Source organism: Xenopus tropicalis, chromosome 5, assembly GCF_000004195.4.
Source record: "Xenopus tropicalis strain Nigerian chromosome 5, UCB_Xtro_10.0, whole genome shotgun sequence".
In the NCBI taxonomy this organism is placed as follows: Eukaryota; Metazoa; Chordata; class Amphibia; order Anura; family Pipidae; genus Xenopus; species Xenopus tropicalis.
Genome location: NC_030681.2, coordinates 102,362,255 through 102,380,457, shown reverse-complemented (window position 1 = coordinate 102,380,457; position 18,203 = coordinate 102,362,255). Strand labels below are relative to the sequence as shown.

Here is an 18,203-nt window from a genome sequence, read left to right as displayed (position 1 = left end):
TTGTCAAAGATCATCTCCCTACTTCTATAGTCAATCAAATCTCTAACTGAACAGTAATCCAGTCACAGGTTAAAAATACAGAAGAACCCACAAAAAAAAATACTAGACAATTTTTTGTAATTGCAATATAAAATATTTACAGAAGATTTTTGACCACAGAAATACATGATACTTTTTAATGTAAGGCGTAAGGCACGAGGGTTTGGCTGCAAGTCTGTTATGCAGGAATACCCAGTCTGAGACACTCTTGGAGTTTTGGTATTGCAGTTCTTAGTAGTGATGAGCGAATCTTCCCCATTTTGCTTTGCCAAAAAATTCACGGAACGTCAGGAAAATTCGCAAACTGAAATGTGTTTGTCTCGTGAATTTTTTGTCGCACGCATCTTTTTTTTGTCACACGCATCTTTTTTTTGTCACACGCATCTTTTTTTTGTCACACGCATCTTTTTTTGTCACACGCATCTTTTTTTTTGTCGCCCATCTTTTTTTGCCACAACAGTGCCTAATTTTGCTGTGATGTGCCCATTTTGCCGCAACTGCTCCTATTTTGACATGTCTGCAACTTTTTTTGATGCGCAACAAATGTTTTCATGGAGGATTTTCGCTGAAGTTTCACTAAACAATTCTCCAATGGTGAAATGCAGAAATTACCTGCGAATCCATGCCTGGCAAAAAAATTCGCTCATCACTAGTTCTTAGAAACTTGTGACTTATGTTTTTATTTTTTGACACTGTTGGTCAAATGATTTCATTTTACATTATCATATTTTTATATTATCATATATATAATAACAACACAGGTATAATTGTAAATACAGCAATAAAGCAGAAAAATAAAATAAAGGAAATATTCCAGGATAGGTAATTGTGCAAATGAAAAATGGATGAGCAACAATGCTTTGGTGAGTGTTAAAAAAATAACATTGCAAGAAAGTTGGATACTTTTGCAAGAAAAATAAATGGACTCACCTGTAGTGGCAACTGTTGAGGAAAGTGCTAAAGTTACCCCTGAACTGTGAATGCTTGTGGAAGTAATTGGAGCAACAGTGGTTGTTACAAGAGAAGAAGATACTGTAACGGTGGTTGTTACCGAAGAACTTGTACGAGAAGTGAAGTTTTCCATTACTGTGCTCTTCAGTGCTGATGTGTTGGTCAGAGTACTTGTGTGCAATACTGAAGTGTTCTCTGAAGTAGATGCACTTGTATTTGTCTTCATTTCTAATGTTGTAGTTATTGATGATGGTGATAAACTTGATGTTGTATTTGAATTGGTTGGTTCTGATGTTGTTTGTGCTGCTGCGACAGTTGTTTCAGTAGTTGCCATGGGCACAATGGATGAAAGGATAATCTCTGCAAGAAATATATACATAGGATTTTATCGGTACGGAATACACGATTTCCTTTGATTATTAATACTATTATTACTGAGTTTTTATAAAGCACCAACATATTCCACAGCACTGCACAACAGATGGCCAGGAAATCAACCATACTAAGACTAAGAACTAAATTAGGGTAGTATATACAGAAGATTTTTGACCACAGGAAATACATTGACTGTAAAGAGTAAGGCGCTATGATTGAATATAAAGCTGAGGGTTTGGCTGCAAGTCTGCTTTGCAGGGATACCCAGTCTGAGAAATCCTTAGTAACTCCTGACTCATTGTTATATTTTTTTTTACACTTTTGGCAAATAATTTTATATTTATAAAATATTAACCTTTTTGCTAAACTCTCAAAAGTAGGACATGGCTATAATTGTATATACAGCAAAGAAGCAGGACATTTAAATAAAGGGAATATTGCAGGATAGGTACTTGATTGTGCAAATGTAAAATAGGTGAGCACAATGCTTTGGTGAGTGTAAATAACAGTGCAAAAAGGAATAAGGAAAAAGTTCAATATATAATAATTTTATGGCTGGAATTTCTTACAAAAAAAAAATAAATGTCGTTACCTATAGTGGCAACTGTTGAGGAAAGTGCTGAAGTCCCCCCTGAACTTTGAACGCTAGTGGGAGTAATTGGAGCTTCAGTCTTTGGATGATCAGCCTGAGAAGATGCTGTAACGGTGGTTGTTACAAAAGAACTTATACTAGAAGTAAAGTTTCCTGGAGTTTTTGCTGTAGTACTTGTGTGCAATACTGAAGTGTTCTCTGAAGTAGATGCACTTGTATTTGTCTTCATTTTTAATGTTGTAGTTATTGATGATGGTGATAAACTTGATGTTGTAAATGAATTGGTTGTGCTGGTTTGTGCTGCTGTGACAGTTGTTTCAGTAGTTGCTATGGGCACCATGGGTGAAGGGATAATCTCTGCAAGAAATATATACATAGGATTTTATCGGTAGATACTGAATATACGATTTCCTTTTATTATTAATACTATTATTAGTGGGTTTTTATAAAGCAACAACATATTCCACAGCACTACACAACAGATGGCCAGGAAATCAATCATACATATTAAATACAAATATTATATTGTTTATGGCAAGTACTAAGAACTAAACATTAGGGTAGTATGTACAGAAGATTTTTGACCACAGGAAATATATTGATGGTAAAGAGTAAGACGCTATGATTGAATATAAAGCTGAGGGTTTGGCTGCAAGTCTGCTTTGCAGGGATACCCAGTCTGAGACACTCTTGACATCCTTAGTAACTCCTGACTCGAGATATATTTTTTTTTTTGGCAAATAATTTTATATTTAAAAAATATTAACCTTTTTGCAATACTCTCAAACGTAGGACATGGCTATAATTGTATATACAGCAAAGAAGCAGGACATTTAAATAAAGGGAATATTGCAGGATAGGTACTTGATTATGCAAATGTAAAATAGGTGAGCACAATGCTTGGTGAGTGTAAATAACAGTGCAAAAAGGAATAAGGAAAAAGTTGACTATATAATAATTTTATGGCTGGAATTTCTTACAAAAAAAAATGAATGTAGTTACCTATAGTGGCAACTGTTGAGGAAAGTGCTGAAGTCCCCCCTGAACTTTGAACGCTAGTGGGAGTAATTGGAGCTTCAGTCTTTGGATGATCAGCCTGAGAAGATGCTGTAACGGTGGTTGTTACAAAAGAACTTGTACTAGAAGAAAAGTTTCCTGGAGTTTTTGCCGGAGTACTTGTGTGCAATACTGAAGTGTTCTCTGAAGTAGATGCACTTGTATTTGTCTTCATTTCTAATGTTGTAGTTATTGATGATGGTGATAAACTTGATGTTGTAAATGAATTGGTTGGTTCTGATGTTGTTTGTGCTGCTGTGACAGTTGTTTCAGTAGTTGCCATGGGCACCTTGTTTGAAGGGATAATCTCTGCAAGAAATATATACATAGGATTTTATTGGTAGATACTGAATATATGATTTCCTTTTGTTATTAATACTATTATTACTGGGTTTTTATAAAGAACCAACATATTCCACAGCACTGCACAACAGATGGCCAGGAAATCAATCATACACATTAAATACAAATATTATATTGTTTATGGCAAGTACTAAGAACTAAACATTAGGGTAGTATGTACAGAAGATTTTTGACCACAGGAAATATATTGACAGTAAAGAGTAAGATGCCATGATTGAATATAAAGCTGAGGGTTTGGCTGCAAGTCTGCTTTGCAGGGATACCCAGTCTGAGACACTCTTGGCATCCTTAGTAACTCCTGACTCGAGATATATTTTTTTTTTTGGCAAATAATTTTATATTTATAAAATATTAACCTTTTTGCTATACTCTCAAACGTAGGACATGGCTATAATTGTATATACAGCAAAGAAGCAGGACATTTAAATAAAGGGAATATTTCAGGATAGGTACTTGATTGTGCAAATGTAAAATAGATTAGCACAATGCTTTGGTGAGTGTAATTAACAGTGCAAAAAGGAGTAAAGAAAAAGTTGACTATATAATAATTTTATGGCTGGAATTTCTTACAAAAAAAAAATAAATGTCGTTACCTATAGTGGTAACTGTTGAGGAAAGTGCTGAAGTCCCCCCTGAACTTTGAACGCTAGTGGGAGTAATTGGAGCTTCAGTCTTTGGATGATCAGCCTGAGAAGATGCTGTAACGGTGGTTGTTACAAAAGAACTTGTACTAGAAGAAAAGTTTCCTGGAGTTTTTGCCGGAGTACTTGTGTGCAATACTGAAGTGTTCTCTGAAGTAGATGCACTTGTATTTGTCTTCATTTCTAATGTTGTAGTTATTGATGATGGTGATAAACTTGATGTTGTAAATGAATTGGTTGGTTCTGATGTTGTTTGTGCTGCTGTGACAGTTGTTTCAGTAGTTGCTATGGGCACCATAGATGAAGGGATAATCTCTGCAAGAAATATATACATAGGATTTTATAGGTAGATACTGAATATACGATTTCCTTTTATTATTAATACTATTATTACTGGGTTTTTATAAAGCACCAACATATTCCACGGCACTGCACAGCAGATGGCCAGGAAATCAATCATACACATTAAATACAAATATTATATTGTTTATGGCAAGTACTAAGAACTAAACATTAGGGTAGTATGTACAGAAGATTTTTGACCACAGGAAATACATTGAAGGTAAAGAGTAAGACGCTATGATTGAATATAAAGCTGAGGGTTTGGCTGCAAGTCTGCTTTGCAGGGATACCCAGTCTGAGACACTCTTGGCATCCTTAGTAACTCCTTGACTCGTATTATATTTTTTTTTACACTTTTGGCAAATAATTTTATATTTATAAAATATTAACCTTGTTGCTAAACTCTCAAACATAGGACATGGCTATAATTGTATATACAGCAAAGAAGCAGGACATTTAAACAAAGGGAATATTGCAGGATAGGTACTTGATTGTGCAAATGTAAAATAGGAGAACACAATGCTTTGGTGAGTGTAAATAACAGTGCAAAAAGGAATAAGGAAAAAGTTGAATATATAATAATTTTATGGCTGCAATTTCTTACAAATAAAAATGAATGTAGTTACCTATAGTGGCAACTGTTGAGGAATGTGCTGAAGTCCCCCCTGAACTTTGAACGCTAGTGGGAGTAATTGGAGCTTCAGTCTTTGGATGATCAGCCTGAGAAGATGCTGTAACGGTGGTTGTTACAAAAGAACTTGTACTAGAAGAAAAGTTTCCTGGAGATTTTGCTGGAGTACTTGTGTGCAATACTGAAGTATTCTCTGAATTGGATGCACTTGTACTTGTCATGATTTCCAATGTTGTAGTTATTAATAAGGGTGATGAACTTGAAGTTGTGTATGAATTGATTGGTTCTGATGTTGTCTGTGCTGTTGTGGCATTTATTCCAGTAGTTGCAATGGCTATCGTGGTTGAAGGCATAATATCTGCAAGAAATAAAAACATAGGATTTACTGGTAGACACTTGTGCTGTTTCCTTTAATTGTTGCCATTAGTATTATTACAAATTCCATAGTACTGTACGTAGATGGCAACATGTGAAATTGAACATACAAATTACATACAAAAACACAGCCAAGACATGAGGTAAGGAGGGCTCTGCTTAATAGCACTTACATTTGTAAAGGAGAAAGGGCTATGAGACACAGAGGGGCCCATTCATTAAAGTACAAATTTCTGATTGTTAAAAGTATGATTGGAAAAAATTCGGAGTAACCACAATAATTTCTGATGTTCAAAAACGTCATGAAAATTTGTTTCTTGGACGTACGAAAATATTGTGGTTCCGATCCGAAAGTTATGAAATTTTCGTATCCAACGATCGTAAACGGTGCAAAAACCTTTCTGACTTTGAAACTTCAATGCATGATTTTGGAAGCCTCCCATAGGACTCAATGGCACTCTGCAGCTCCAACCTGGCCAAAAGATAGTCACCATACCAAAGCTTGAATGAATAACAAAATTTTCGCTGTCGTTGCGCAAAGTACGAATGATATTATCTTTAACAGTATGAAAAGTTCTGAACTTTAGAAAAAATACGAATTTTTCCCAATCGTGGTCATCGTTCTTTATTGAATGGACCCCAGAGTGTGTAGATGACCAAGATCAGGAGTCAGCAAAGTGAGAGAAGTAGATATGAGCAATGAATTTAGCTGGTGGTAGTAGCATATAGTATTTACTGAAGGAATGCCAAGGAATTACCAGGGAATTCTTTCACAGCAAAATTTGTGGAGTAAAGGAGCTGATTAGACACGAGTATGCAAGAAATTGGCAACATGGGGGCCATTTTTTTTTACATGAAAAAGAATAGCAGCATAGTGCAAAGGAGATTCTCTAACAAGGCAGGGCAATGCATATGCTATAGCAAAGGTAAAAATGCCTTAACCAGAATTTTGTCTTCCAATTAACTCAAAAGCATCTTGGTGAAATTTTTCGTTTTTATGAAATTTTCAGCAGTTCACAACATTGTCAGTAAAGCGAAACAACATTTTTACCTTTCTGTATTAAAAGTTTCAACACCAAAATTAATAAACCTGAGAATGTTGAAATGCCAAAACTTTCAAACTAAGCCCGTGACAACAGATTCCTTTTTAATCAGAAAAGGCAGCCCTATAATTAGTGATGGCAGCAAAAAAATCCAGTAGCACACTGAAGATGCAAGCCGTGAAAAAATTGTATTTTATTTGCCCAAGTACATATAAACAAGCAAAGAGCAACGTTTCGGGACCTTTCGGACCCTTTCTCAAGCTTGAGAAAGGGTCCGAAAGGTTCCGAAACGTTGCTCTTTGCTTGTTTATATGTACTTGGGCAAATAAAATACAATTTTTTCACGGCTTGCATCTTCAGTGTGCTACTGGATTTTTTTGCTGTTGGATATCGACCCCCATGCAAGGTGAGGTTCTTCCAGTATTTGCACCTGATACCCGTTTGGGTAAGTTAACAGAGGGTTGAGCTCCCCAATACTGCTATTGCTATAATTAGTGATGGGCAAAGATTTTTGCCGCAAGAAAACACTGATAGACTTCGAAGTATTACAAAAAAAGTTGCATGGCTTGGAAAAAGTCGCTGTGAAAAAACACGCATTGACTTCAATGCGTTTTGCAAATTTTCAGCAAAGTGGGACATATTCGCCCATCACTACATATAATATGTACTAAGCCAGAAATAATATGTTCAGCTTGTAACATACCCCCCACTTGCAAAATACGTATTAAAAAGTGGCAAATGGAAAGTCTAACAACAAAAGCAACTCCATTGGTGTTATATATATATATATATATATATATATATTACTTACCTGTACAGTTGGGTCCTGTAAATCCAGACAGGCATTCACAGTGATAAGATCCATTTGTATTAAAGCAGACTGATGTGTTCGAGCAGACGTTCAATGATGAATTCATACATTCATTTATATCTGTAAATTTTCAAGAATTAGTTTCAACTCAGTAGTTTTAGTCTTAAGGATCATATCTATTATTCCTAACCTTCTAAACTGATAATTACTTAGCAGACAATGAATGTTCTAATGTCTTTTTGCTTGGGAGTTTTATGGAACCACCAAGTCACATGATGTAATTTATTGTTCCATCCTAAGTTTCAAATGGCAAATACGTTGTTTTAATATAGAAAATAAATAATAAAGCCCAATCGCCTGGGACCTATTCCTAGGAATAGGAGATTCTATGACATACTAAAAGTTAATGTAAAGGTGAACCTCCCGTTTAAGAACAGAGAACAAAGAGAAACAACCAATAAACATACCAACCTGTACATAGAAGATATGGATCTCCCCTATAGCCATCTCTACAGGAACAGGAATAGTTTCCTGGCTTGTTTGTGCAGACTGCATCTTCGCCACACGGATTTAGAAGACTGACACATTCATCAATGTCTTAAATAAGATCAGAAGCACTTAGTCAAAAATTGGAAATCCACCATACTTAAAAAGGCAACAATGGAAATAATAAAAGACACAACATTTGCCAATTCTAATAATCCCTATCAACCACTTTTCTTTCAAACAGAAGACCAGTAAAAGGTACGAAGAACTGGAACAAACTAAACATAGTTTAAAAAGCTAATATAGAAATTATTCCTGGTGACTTATTGCACTGTATATATATATATATATATATATATATATATATATATATATATATAAAAAAGTCCTCACGACAGCACCTCACTCCAAAATGCTAATAGATAGCCGCCCTTGTGCATGGAATACAAAATAAAACACATATATAAGACCCTGATGCACACCAGGAAATGTATCACAAAAGTTACTGAATTAGTAACTTTGATTGAAGTTTTGGTCCTCACCTAGGACCTTTATATATATATTTATGTATTAGGTAAGTATAGCACTCAGCAGGTCTTAATGTCACAAATATATTATTTAGAGCCCCAAAGTTTCTGACCCTTTGTGTTTGTTTCCCTTGAAAAAGACCACAAATAATGATTAAAACATTGGGCTCCAAATAAGTGTACAGTATATATATATATATATATATATGCCCAATTTATTTTTAGTGTTTTATATGTTCATATTGTCCATTTTTCCCTCAGATGCCTTACCTTTACACTGAGATGCATTCTGTGAGTTAATTGTGAAGCCTTCATTACAAGAACAATTGTAACCCGTAAATGAGTTGATGCAAATCTGATCACAGTCTGATGTGTTTTCAAAACACTCATCAATATCTATAAGGACAATATAAAATATTTGTTTGAGCAGAATCAGAGAAAGATCATTAGTGTTTTGAATACATAATTTGCTAAGAAGGTTCGGTAGATACTCACCAAAACATTTTATGCCATCTCCAATCAAGCCTTTGGGACATGGTGAACATATATAGCCTTGTAGAGGAGCAGGATTATCAACACAAGATGATGTGTTATAACAACTATTCTCAAAACAAGCATTTAAATTGTCTGTGCAGAATTCTCCTGTCCATGCATCTAAGCAGCCGCAGGTTGCTGTCTGAAATATGAACAGTAATATTACATAAGTTAAGCCGAAGTCATGAGATGGAAAAACAAGAGATATGCATTGTAAATGATCATGCCATACAGCTTGTATCGTCCACTTTTAGTGCCTCTGTTATCCATAGTTTTTTATTTTCTATGCCTTATTCTTAAAATTGTTTGGGGGATAAATAAAGCTACAAATGCATGTCTTCTAGAGTAAAATTAGGATGCTTTGTTTTAAGGGAGCTTCAGTCTAGAATCCCATAGTGTGGCCATTTGTTCCCCTTTGTAATAAATACTGTAAATAGGGATGAACAGATTTTTTAGCCTGATACAGTTTTGCATCAAAAATCCTGTTTTTGCCATTGGATACATCTTTTTTAATGAATAAACTCCCATTGACTCCAATTTGTTTTGCAAAAATTCTTTGGGATTTTGTCATTTCTGGAATTTTTCTGTGGTTTCACGTATTTTTTTTAGCAAAGCAAATTGGGGCAGTTTTGCACATATAAAAATGTTGGCGAGAATGCTTCTATCCACATCATTCACCCCAATGGATCCACACTAATGACCACAGTGGGGGAGATTGGCACAAAAATGCAAAACACAAAAAAGTGTGTGAGCACTTACAGGTGGATGCTGTGCCTGTGGGGCGAATCAGAGTGAATTGGTGTTTTCTCCAATGGTTTGTAAAAAATGCCCTATGTACAGATCTGAAGGCACACATATCCATGCCCTGAATTTACCCACAAAGATATGTAAAGAATATATTGTAAGGTAAAAGGATCACAGTCAAGGATGTTCAATAAATCTTTGAAGACTTATTGTGCTGCCTGCAGTTAATAGTTGTTTATTGTTGTTTAAAATGCATATCCTGTATTGTTTATGCTTTTACATGCATACGTTTTGCTGCTACCTAGTGACCATATATTACAAGTGCCCCCAATAGAAAGTGCCCCCATACACAGTGCCCCAATTGCTCCCATAAACAGTGCCCCCAATAGAAAGTACCCCCATACACAGTGCCCCAATTGCCCCCATAAACAGTGCCCCCAATTGCCTCATACACAGTACCCCCCATAGACAGTAGCCCCCACACACAGGGCCCCCAGTTGCCCCCATAGAAAGTACCCCCAACAGACCAAGTCATCGTCGGCGGCTCCTTCTCTCTTATGCCGCGGCAAGAGGCACTTCTATAAGGTTGCGCCTCATCGCTGACGTGTGACGTCATACGCACGGGCGCAACCTTATAAAAGGGCCTGTTGTTGCCGCATAAGAGAGGAGCTGCTGACAATGACTTGGTATGTTGGTGCACAGACTGCGTAGGGAGCGGCGGTACTGGGTGCCCCCCTGGGAGTTGGTGCCCTGTGCAGAGTGCATACTCTGCGTATAGGGAGCGGCGGTACTGATTCCCCTTCCTTATATACTACATAACTTCTTCCCATCCTCATTTTCCTGTTCTCCATGAGTGAGGAGCTGCTTTAGATGTTAGAAAAGGAAATTCCTTTCAACCTTTACCATTTGTCTATCCATCCTAAATAAAGAGAATTTGTGGTTATCAGGGAGCATTTCAATGTAAAATTTTCTCCTTGTCTAACTTTTTTACCACAATTGATCAGATACATCTACACAAATTAATCTCAAACTTACCAAGAAATGTCACAAATTTTCCCTTGACATAAATTTTCTGTGAAAATTCTCGTGATTTTTGTCATAAAATTGTAGTGGAGAAAATTCACTAGAGAATTTTTGCCATAAAGATATTATGTTTATGGAATATTAGAATGGAAGAGGTGATGTAGAAAATGAAATGCAGAAGTGGTTATTGTGTTATTGGCAAAAGAAGAAAATTTACTTTGAAATATTTGGACAAATTTCACCTAACATAAAAATGTGAATTTTCACCCATGTGAAGTAAATTCACCAAAAAAAATTGTCCCAGATGGCAAGTTTTCAAGTTTCAATTTTAATCCATTAGTAAATATGCCACCGAGTATCTTAGTGAGTTCTGCTATCTGTCAAAGATTGACTGGTTGTATCAGCACCATTCAGGCCAGGTGGAGAGTTTTCAGGGGAAACTCACCCACTATTATAGAAATTGGAGCCAGAATCAAAAGAACAAATTCATTTAAAAGAATGACTAATCGAAGGAGTTAATCAAAAATAAGCTTTATAGGTGTTGATATTTAACCATAACTCTTAGTTACTCTTAAGGCCGCTGACAACTCCTCTCCCACGGGCGATAGCGCCCCCAAAAAAAACCGTGCGACAAATGCGTTCCACAAATTTTTGGGCGATTGGCAAATTTTCTTGGCGCTTCGCAAATTTTAACCGGGACAGATTCGCTCATCGCTACCTATAGATGATAGGAGCTGCTATCTGTCCATGTAGGTAAATTTGCTTTTCAGATGATCCTTCAGAAGACACTATTTTCTAAAGCGTATTCACATTAATAGGATTCTGTTGTCTGTGATATGAATACAGACATTTTACTATTGCTATTAGATTACTTTGTCATTGTGCACTTTGATTTTACTAGAATTGATGAAATCTATACAATATATGATGTCTTGCTTCTTACCATAAACTTGGAGTTGTTCCTCTGACTTTTCAAGACAGGGTTATCATAGTTACAAGTTCCATTATTGCTGCAGTTACAAAGGATCAGCGTTAGTTCTAGTTCAGTTATAGCTACTGAGTTGTTGGCTCTGAGCGTAGCAAACACAGGACTTGAAGACGTGGGGGACCAAATCAGGGATCCATTTTCTACAACAAAAGAGAGGCATCCAATGTATAGTTTCAAACTGGAAAATGTCATTTGTAACAGAATTGTATAGACTGCATAGATATATATGTATATATATATATATATACCAAATCAAACAATCAAACACAACCAGCACCAAGGGTCTTGTGGTTCAAACAAATATTAGTGTATTATAATTGCATGTACAACCGTCGGTTGTACATGCAATTATAATACACTAATATTTATTTGAACCACAAGACCCTTGGTGCTGGTTGTGTTTGATTTGGTATCTATTTGGTATTCCGTGCACAGGGGCAGCTACATTGCAGCAACTTTCGGAGTGTGGTGCTGTCGTGTGGACTTTTATATATATATATATATATATATACACTGTATATCTTTCCTTTTAGAGCAAGAGAGGTGTTATTTACTCACATACCTGTTATTTTTATGTCAGGGGATGTTGTTTCAACGGTAAAAATTGCATTAGAAGTAGTGTAGTTGACCCAGGTCTCTACATTTAATGATGCCATTATTATGGCTGAGCCAGTGATATTCGGGGGCATGTTCTCTAAAAAAAACAATGCAGGAAATATACTTTAAACATGATATAAAAAATGTATTAAAAGTGATAAAGTTACTCTATACATAGTCAAGAGCATGTTTCCAGTAAGCTGATTCAAAAAACTATGAATAAGCATATTCATTCTGATGCTTTTTTGGGGTGTATGTAATATGTTACTCCTTGCTATTAAATTAGATTTCATAGGGCTGATTTCTAAGATTAAGAATTTGCAGAATCATGTTTCAGTAGTTAAACTCTCAACCATAGAGGGCTATGACACATGGGGTCTTTTGTTTAGCTTTTGTTATTTGGGGAAAGATAAGCGACCCACAGCATGATGATTACTTTCTTCTTCCCTGCCTTATTATATTGGAGGTCGAATGCTTGTGCAATGTTATAGTGTATTACAAATGGCTAGAGGAAGTAGAGCCCACTAATAACATATTTGGCCTACTGGTACCATTACGCAGCCCTGTGTTCTACTCTTTTTCCATTTGTATGGAATAGACAGGAGATGGTGAATGTAGTAAATGCAGTATGCAGTAAAATATACAGTTACATTGTATGTTACAAATCCTAGACTTCAATGTTAAAGGATGACCCTTAAATTTTCTTACCCATTACAACTCTTTGCTCTGCAAACATGATACTACTTTTCCTTGTAGATGATCCCAAGTCAAAGTTTCCAGTACTTAATACATCAAACAAACAATTTGTGTCTCCTTCACAAGTCGTGTTTGCCGTATTAATTGTTTCCATATCACTGGCTGAAAGCAGTTCATCAAAAAACACTGGCACAAAGCTGTTATTGTATGTGAACCAAGATTCCCCCACACTTGCGTTATAGGTAAAAATAGTATTTTCAGGTGTATTTTTCCCTAAAAAACACAAATTGTTAGTACATTAACACCTAACTACTAATACTCAAATCACTCAGATTTACTGAAAACCTGTACCCAAGTGTAAGGCCAATATTTACTATAGAAGTAGACCTATCAATGGTAAAGCAAATATGTAGTAAAAAACTGATAAACCTGAGCCTAGGTTGATCTCAAACATCTAAGAGTTACAATACTGGCAATTATAATTTAGCTCATAGCCCATTGTTTCACACAGAGTGTTTAAATGTAAAAATTATTTGATGAAAATGTTCACTGTCTTTTTTTGGCTTTCAAATGGCAATTATCTTTCTTTTTTCTTTTCAGTAATAGATATACTTTTGCATAAAGGTAAAATAAAAAGCTCACCAGTCTATGCAATTTATAAGAATGGTAAAAATCACATTTGTTTAAGTCTTGCTATTTTCTCAGTACCACATCAGGAACGAAGAAAGTAACAGATATTGAGAAAACATATATCTTACTCACAAGTCATGCCGAAGGCAAATATCTTTGAGTCCTTTATCTTTGTGATTGCATTGTATGGTAATGTGTGCCCATCTGCAGACAAAAGGTCATCACTTGGATCCCCATTGTACAACCCTATGGTGGGGAAACAAGAAACGTACGTAAAGAAGTATATTTAGATTTAGTCTGTAAAACTTCTCATTCCAACAGAAGCCTATATTACATAAATATTTTCAAAAACTATTTAAAAACTATTAAATGGATTAATCACAAAATAGCTAATGTAGGACACAAAATGGTCCTATAAGGATAAACATCTATTACAGCTGGCAGATTAGTGCTTCTTACTTACCAAGCAGCCCTTCAGTCCTATTTAGATATGTGGGTTGCAGTGTCACCACAAAATCCAATAGTCCAAACTGAGCCGAAACTGAGACAGAGATTCCACCATAAAAATATGCATTTATTTGTTTCTCTCTCTTTTCCAGAATTAGTTGGTCGATGGAGGTTATATTTTCTGAGTTAAAGAAAACAACAAATTTTACATATTTTAACACACCTCAAATTAATTTATCTTTATGCTTCTGATGGTTAATTCGTCCTTTAAACTATTTTGCTGAATTTTACTTTAAAAAGATGTTCTTTGAAATGGTATAGGGGTCTAAGCTAAACATGATTAATTATTTGGCTAAATACAAAAAGTTTCTCAACAGAGAAAAGCCCTACAGTAAATATAATTTCATAAAAGAAAAATTCTGATAATGCTTATTCATTTCCTGAGGCTTCAAGACTTGGGGGGATGTAGCCAAGCTTTTACACCCATTAGAATAGAATCCTTTGATAAATGTGTCAATTCATTAAACAATTTCCTGACTCACTGACAACCCACTGTGCCTTTTATACACTTCTGTCTGTGAAATGTGATTTTAGAAGTTAATTCTGATTTAATGGTTGTCAGGTGTTGCCTGGGATGAACAAGGCCCAATAAGTGTTCGACCCTAGAGGGAAAACCCTTCTAGTTAAATCAGGGAACAGGGGCTCCATGAATGAGGTCTTAGTGAATTACATGATACTTATTATTATAGCACTTTCTAGGAAAGAAAGTCATATAGATCTAGCTAATAAGAGCAGTCTGGTCTCCAACTATGAGATAGAAGGGAATAGCTCTTCCCTAGACTGTGCTTGCCTAAGGGGTCGCAGTACTGAAGATCGGCTTATATTATCTCCCTGATCCATGTCTGCTGTATGGGGTACAGACCACATGAGGCATTGAAACCCTTAGATGGTGAACCTTAAACTTCCCTAAACTATCTCCTCATGCTGTCACAATGTGCTGTCTTCATCACTGTATTGACATTCACAGGCTGTACTGCCTGGTCTAAGTTTATCAACCCTGTGGATTGTCATGGAAATACAATTTGTTCTGTTCTGTTGCTACAAGAACCTCCCGACGTCCTTTAATTTTTAGAACACAGCCTAAGTGAGCAGTAGCTTTAGTACATCCCCACTCCACTTCATACTTTCCATGTAGCAAAGGCTCATTCTTGTTGGTTGGCTTTCTTAGCCAAAATAGGATTACAATGATCATACTATTCACCTGGCTATATTTAGGCCGTATTCAAGACAGCAAATATACAGCCACTTGCCACAGCACCCTAACAGGACTTCAGCTTTGCTATCCCTCTACCCTTTCTATTACTTTGGGCCCCCATAGAACGTACAACTCCAACTTTGGGAACTTCAGCCTTAGACTCTTTAGTCTGCTGTGCGTGGTGATGCTTTTTTATTTAATGATTTCTGTTTTACCTGTGAGTGGAAGACTTGTCCCATTGTACATTAGAGATGTTTCAGTATCACTGATCAACGTCCACTGAAGCTGAAATGCATAGAATACTAATAGTTTAAAAAAATCCGTATGTCAAAAGGCACCTGTAACGTTTTAACTGTAATATTGTTTTAGGGTTGGCACCTCCATATGTGAGTATATTGTAAGTGGCCCAACATATAGCATGCACTAATGTAGAACCACTCTGTTGACATCCACCTGATATCAATATGGGCATGGTGCCAAAGGTGAATATTTGGAGCTTAATTTTAAAGGGTGTTTAACCAAAATATAAATGTTTGTTTAATGAAAACAAAAATAATTCCAAAGAACTATCCAATATACATGTTATACATTTTCAGTTATTTTAAATTCTTCTGTTGAAGCAGTATCTGTTTGTCCTTTGCTAATCCCTTAATAATAGTTCACTGAAACAATGTAGCAGTAGGCAGCCCTTTTACAGCCAAGACTCCATTTTCCACAATAGTCTTGCAACCTTCTGTTATTCTTGTTTTTCACAGATCTGTTACAGAATGCACAAACCTTTATGGGACCTAGAGTCTTGGCTGGAGGGGACCTAACTAGCCACCTGACTACCGCAAAATTAATTTAATAGTACCTGGAATCAGAACCAGCCATGGAAAGAGTAAGACAGATAGATACTGCTTTAAGTAGCAATTACAGTTGCAAATGACTTTAAAATCATTGAAGTTTAATTAAAGTACACTGGAAAGATGGTAGAAAATAATTAAAACTGCGTTTTCTGAGAAAAATGTTAGTTGTATAACCCCTTTAAACTGGACCCTCAGTGCATTTATCAGAATGATCAGGAGCAAGAAGGAGCAAAGTATCTATAGTATATTATAATGAATATTATGCAATACTCCTCTTTTTAACCAATATAATAGCTTGCTTCTCAAAAAGATAAAAATACATATATAGGCATCTTTAACAGGTTTACATTATAGTGCAATATAAATTGCAGCTATAGGTATCACTTGAAATACCTGAGCACCAGAAGAAGAATATGCTGCCAGCGCTACAAAGTTTGTTGCCTTGCTGGTTCCATTCTCAGCTCGGGCTGTCCGTCCTTGCAGTGTGAAGACAACATTATTGTTCTCGTCCTTGATGTTTACCAAAATAAATTCACCCAAGCCGTTAAAGGTGTATTGTGCCCCATCCAGTGTGTTAATGTGGGGGTCTCCATAGAAAAACCCTTCCAATATAAATGCAAATATTTAATTAAATATTTCATTAATAACATAATTATTAATGTCTGTTAACAATTAATAGACACATAATGATGTTATTTTTAATTACTGTCTCTTTTCTTTTCTTACTATCACATCTGTTTATTATTTAAGAAATATTTAGCTTACCTATTTGAGGTGGAGAATAATTTTCACAATAATCAAGAGGTCTCTTTTCCCGGTATAAGTTACAGAGATAGTCAGAACCAGAATAACTGCAGCACGCATTATAAGGATCAATTTCCCCATCTGCAAAATCATGATGAAAGATGTTTAAATTAGTGCAACAGTTTAATGATATATTCTATTAGTGGATGTACTGAGACATATTAGGAGTATCCCCACTGTCCGTATGCAATGGTTATGACCTTACAGTGCTTACTGTAATAAAGTTCTCAAATGGATAAACTGAAAACTCCTTATTCTAGGCATGGGCAGCCAGCAAACTTCAGCAAGACAAGAGGAATCCATACTATTAATATAATTAAAACACCTATTTATAGGTCTATGAAAATTGGAAGGTTCAGTTCACCCTAGTCAATTAGTCCAGGGCTAACCCAGGACTCCTGACAAGGGAGTCAAAACAGAATGTGTGACGCGCTAAGTCCCCCTACAAAGTTTCCAAATCGCACCCACTCCCACTTTTCACTGTTAATAAGTCTCACTTATTCCCCCATTCTACCTGAGCAACCAGAGAAATAAAATATAATAATAAATAATAAATTGAAAAACATATCTCACTGCTGGGAAATACCTAAATCCCTCCGAAAGTTTGCAATTAATTGTACATTATTAAAAACTGTACCTAAGTATTGCATTCTTTTGGGTGGAAGGGCTGTGTTCCAGAAGTATTCGCTATAGGCATTCTGGTTTGAAAGGTATTTCAGGAAGTCAAAATAAGTCCATGGAGTGGGAAAGAATCTCTCCTTTTCACCATAGAGCAGCGACCCAGTCTGACGATAATAACATCTTGTACCAGCACCACTTGGTGTTGGAAAACCACTTTGCACTGACAAATATTGTTCTACAAAGAAAACAACAGCACATTATTGATACAATACAAAGACCAACTAAAATCTGCTAGCTATTTATATTGATTTTATATGACTTTAATTGATTACCGTTAATACAGTTGACAGCTTACCTACATAAACATTTAATTTAATACAACTCGGATTAAAAAGAGTGTTCCATGCCATCTTAAAGGGGTTTTCCTCTAGGAGTAGAATACAGTATTGTATTGTAGAGCTACCCCAGTTGATAACAATTAGTCTGCCATTTCTACAGAATGCTTGGTTTCTACAATTGTTTTGAGCAGAGCATCAATTGCAAATTGAACACTATTTGTTTATGGAGCTATAAAGGGTCTAACATATTTTGGTTGGGCTATTTCACCCTTACATGAGCACTAGACACGAGACTAAATAATGGAGTAATGGATCAGGGCTTTATCACAGCTAAAGAACCTTGCTGATCTACCTCATCCATAGTGTTAAATACGACAAATGTAGTTTTAAACTCTTAGAAACCAGAACACATTCTATCATTTTGTGTCATTCTAGTTGTTGTATTA

At 35.8% G+C, this 18,203-nt stretch overlaps 1 protein-coding gene across 1 annotated transcript in view; it reads right to left on the bottom strand.

The window, feature by feature from the left end:
* The window catches only part of LOC100485319 (mucin-4), a 42,441-nt gene that overhangs the window by 10,073 nt on the left and 14,165 nt on the right, over nucleotides 1-18,203 (bottom strand). The window contains exons 12-29 of the mRNA XM_031902358.1: nucleotides 17,436-17,654; nucleotides 16,760-16,879; nucleotides 16,388-16,596; nucleotides 15,362-15,431; nucleotides 13,908-14,072; nucleotides 13,577-13,690; nucleotides 12,827-13,087; nucleotides 12,084-12,215; nucleotides 11,477-11,661; nucleotides 8,728-8,908; nucleotides 8,503-8,628; nucleotides 7,691-7,816; nucleotides 7,220-7,339; nucleotides 4,986-5,348; nucleotides 3,970-4,332; nucleotides 2,960-3,322; nucleotides 1,958-2,314; nucleotides 970-1,350 (exon numbers count right to left, since the gene is read on the bottom strand). Coding sequence (XP_031758218.1) covers nucleotides 970-1,350; nucleotides 1,958-2,314; nucleotides 2,960-3,322; nucleotides 3,970-4,332; nucleotides 4,986-5,348; nucleotides 7,220-7,339; nucleotides 7,691-7,816; nucleotides 8,503-8,628; nucleotides 8,728-8,908; nucleotides 11,477-11,661; nucleotides 12,084-12,215; nucleotides 12,827-13,087; nucleotides 13,577-13,690; nucleotides 13,908-14,072; nucleotides 15,362-15,431; nucleotides 16,388-16,596; nucleotides 16,760-16,879; nucleotides 17,436-17,654 — 3,855 coding nt within the window. The remainder of the gene's footprint in view (nucleotides 1-969; nucleotides 1,351-1,957; nucleotides 2,315-2,959; nucleotides 3,323-3,969; nucleotides 4,333-4,985; nucleotides 5,349-7,219; nucleotides 7,340-7,690; nucleotides 7,817-8,502; nucleotides 8,629-8,727; nucleotides 8,909-11,476; nucleotides 11,662-12,083; nucleotides 12,216-12,826; nucleotides 13,088-13,576; nucleotides 13,691-13,907; nucleotides 14,073-15,361; nucleotides 15,432-16,387; nucleotides 16,597-16,759; nucleotides 16,880-17,435; nucleotides 17,655-18,203) is intronic.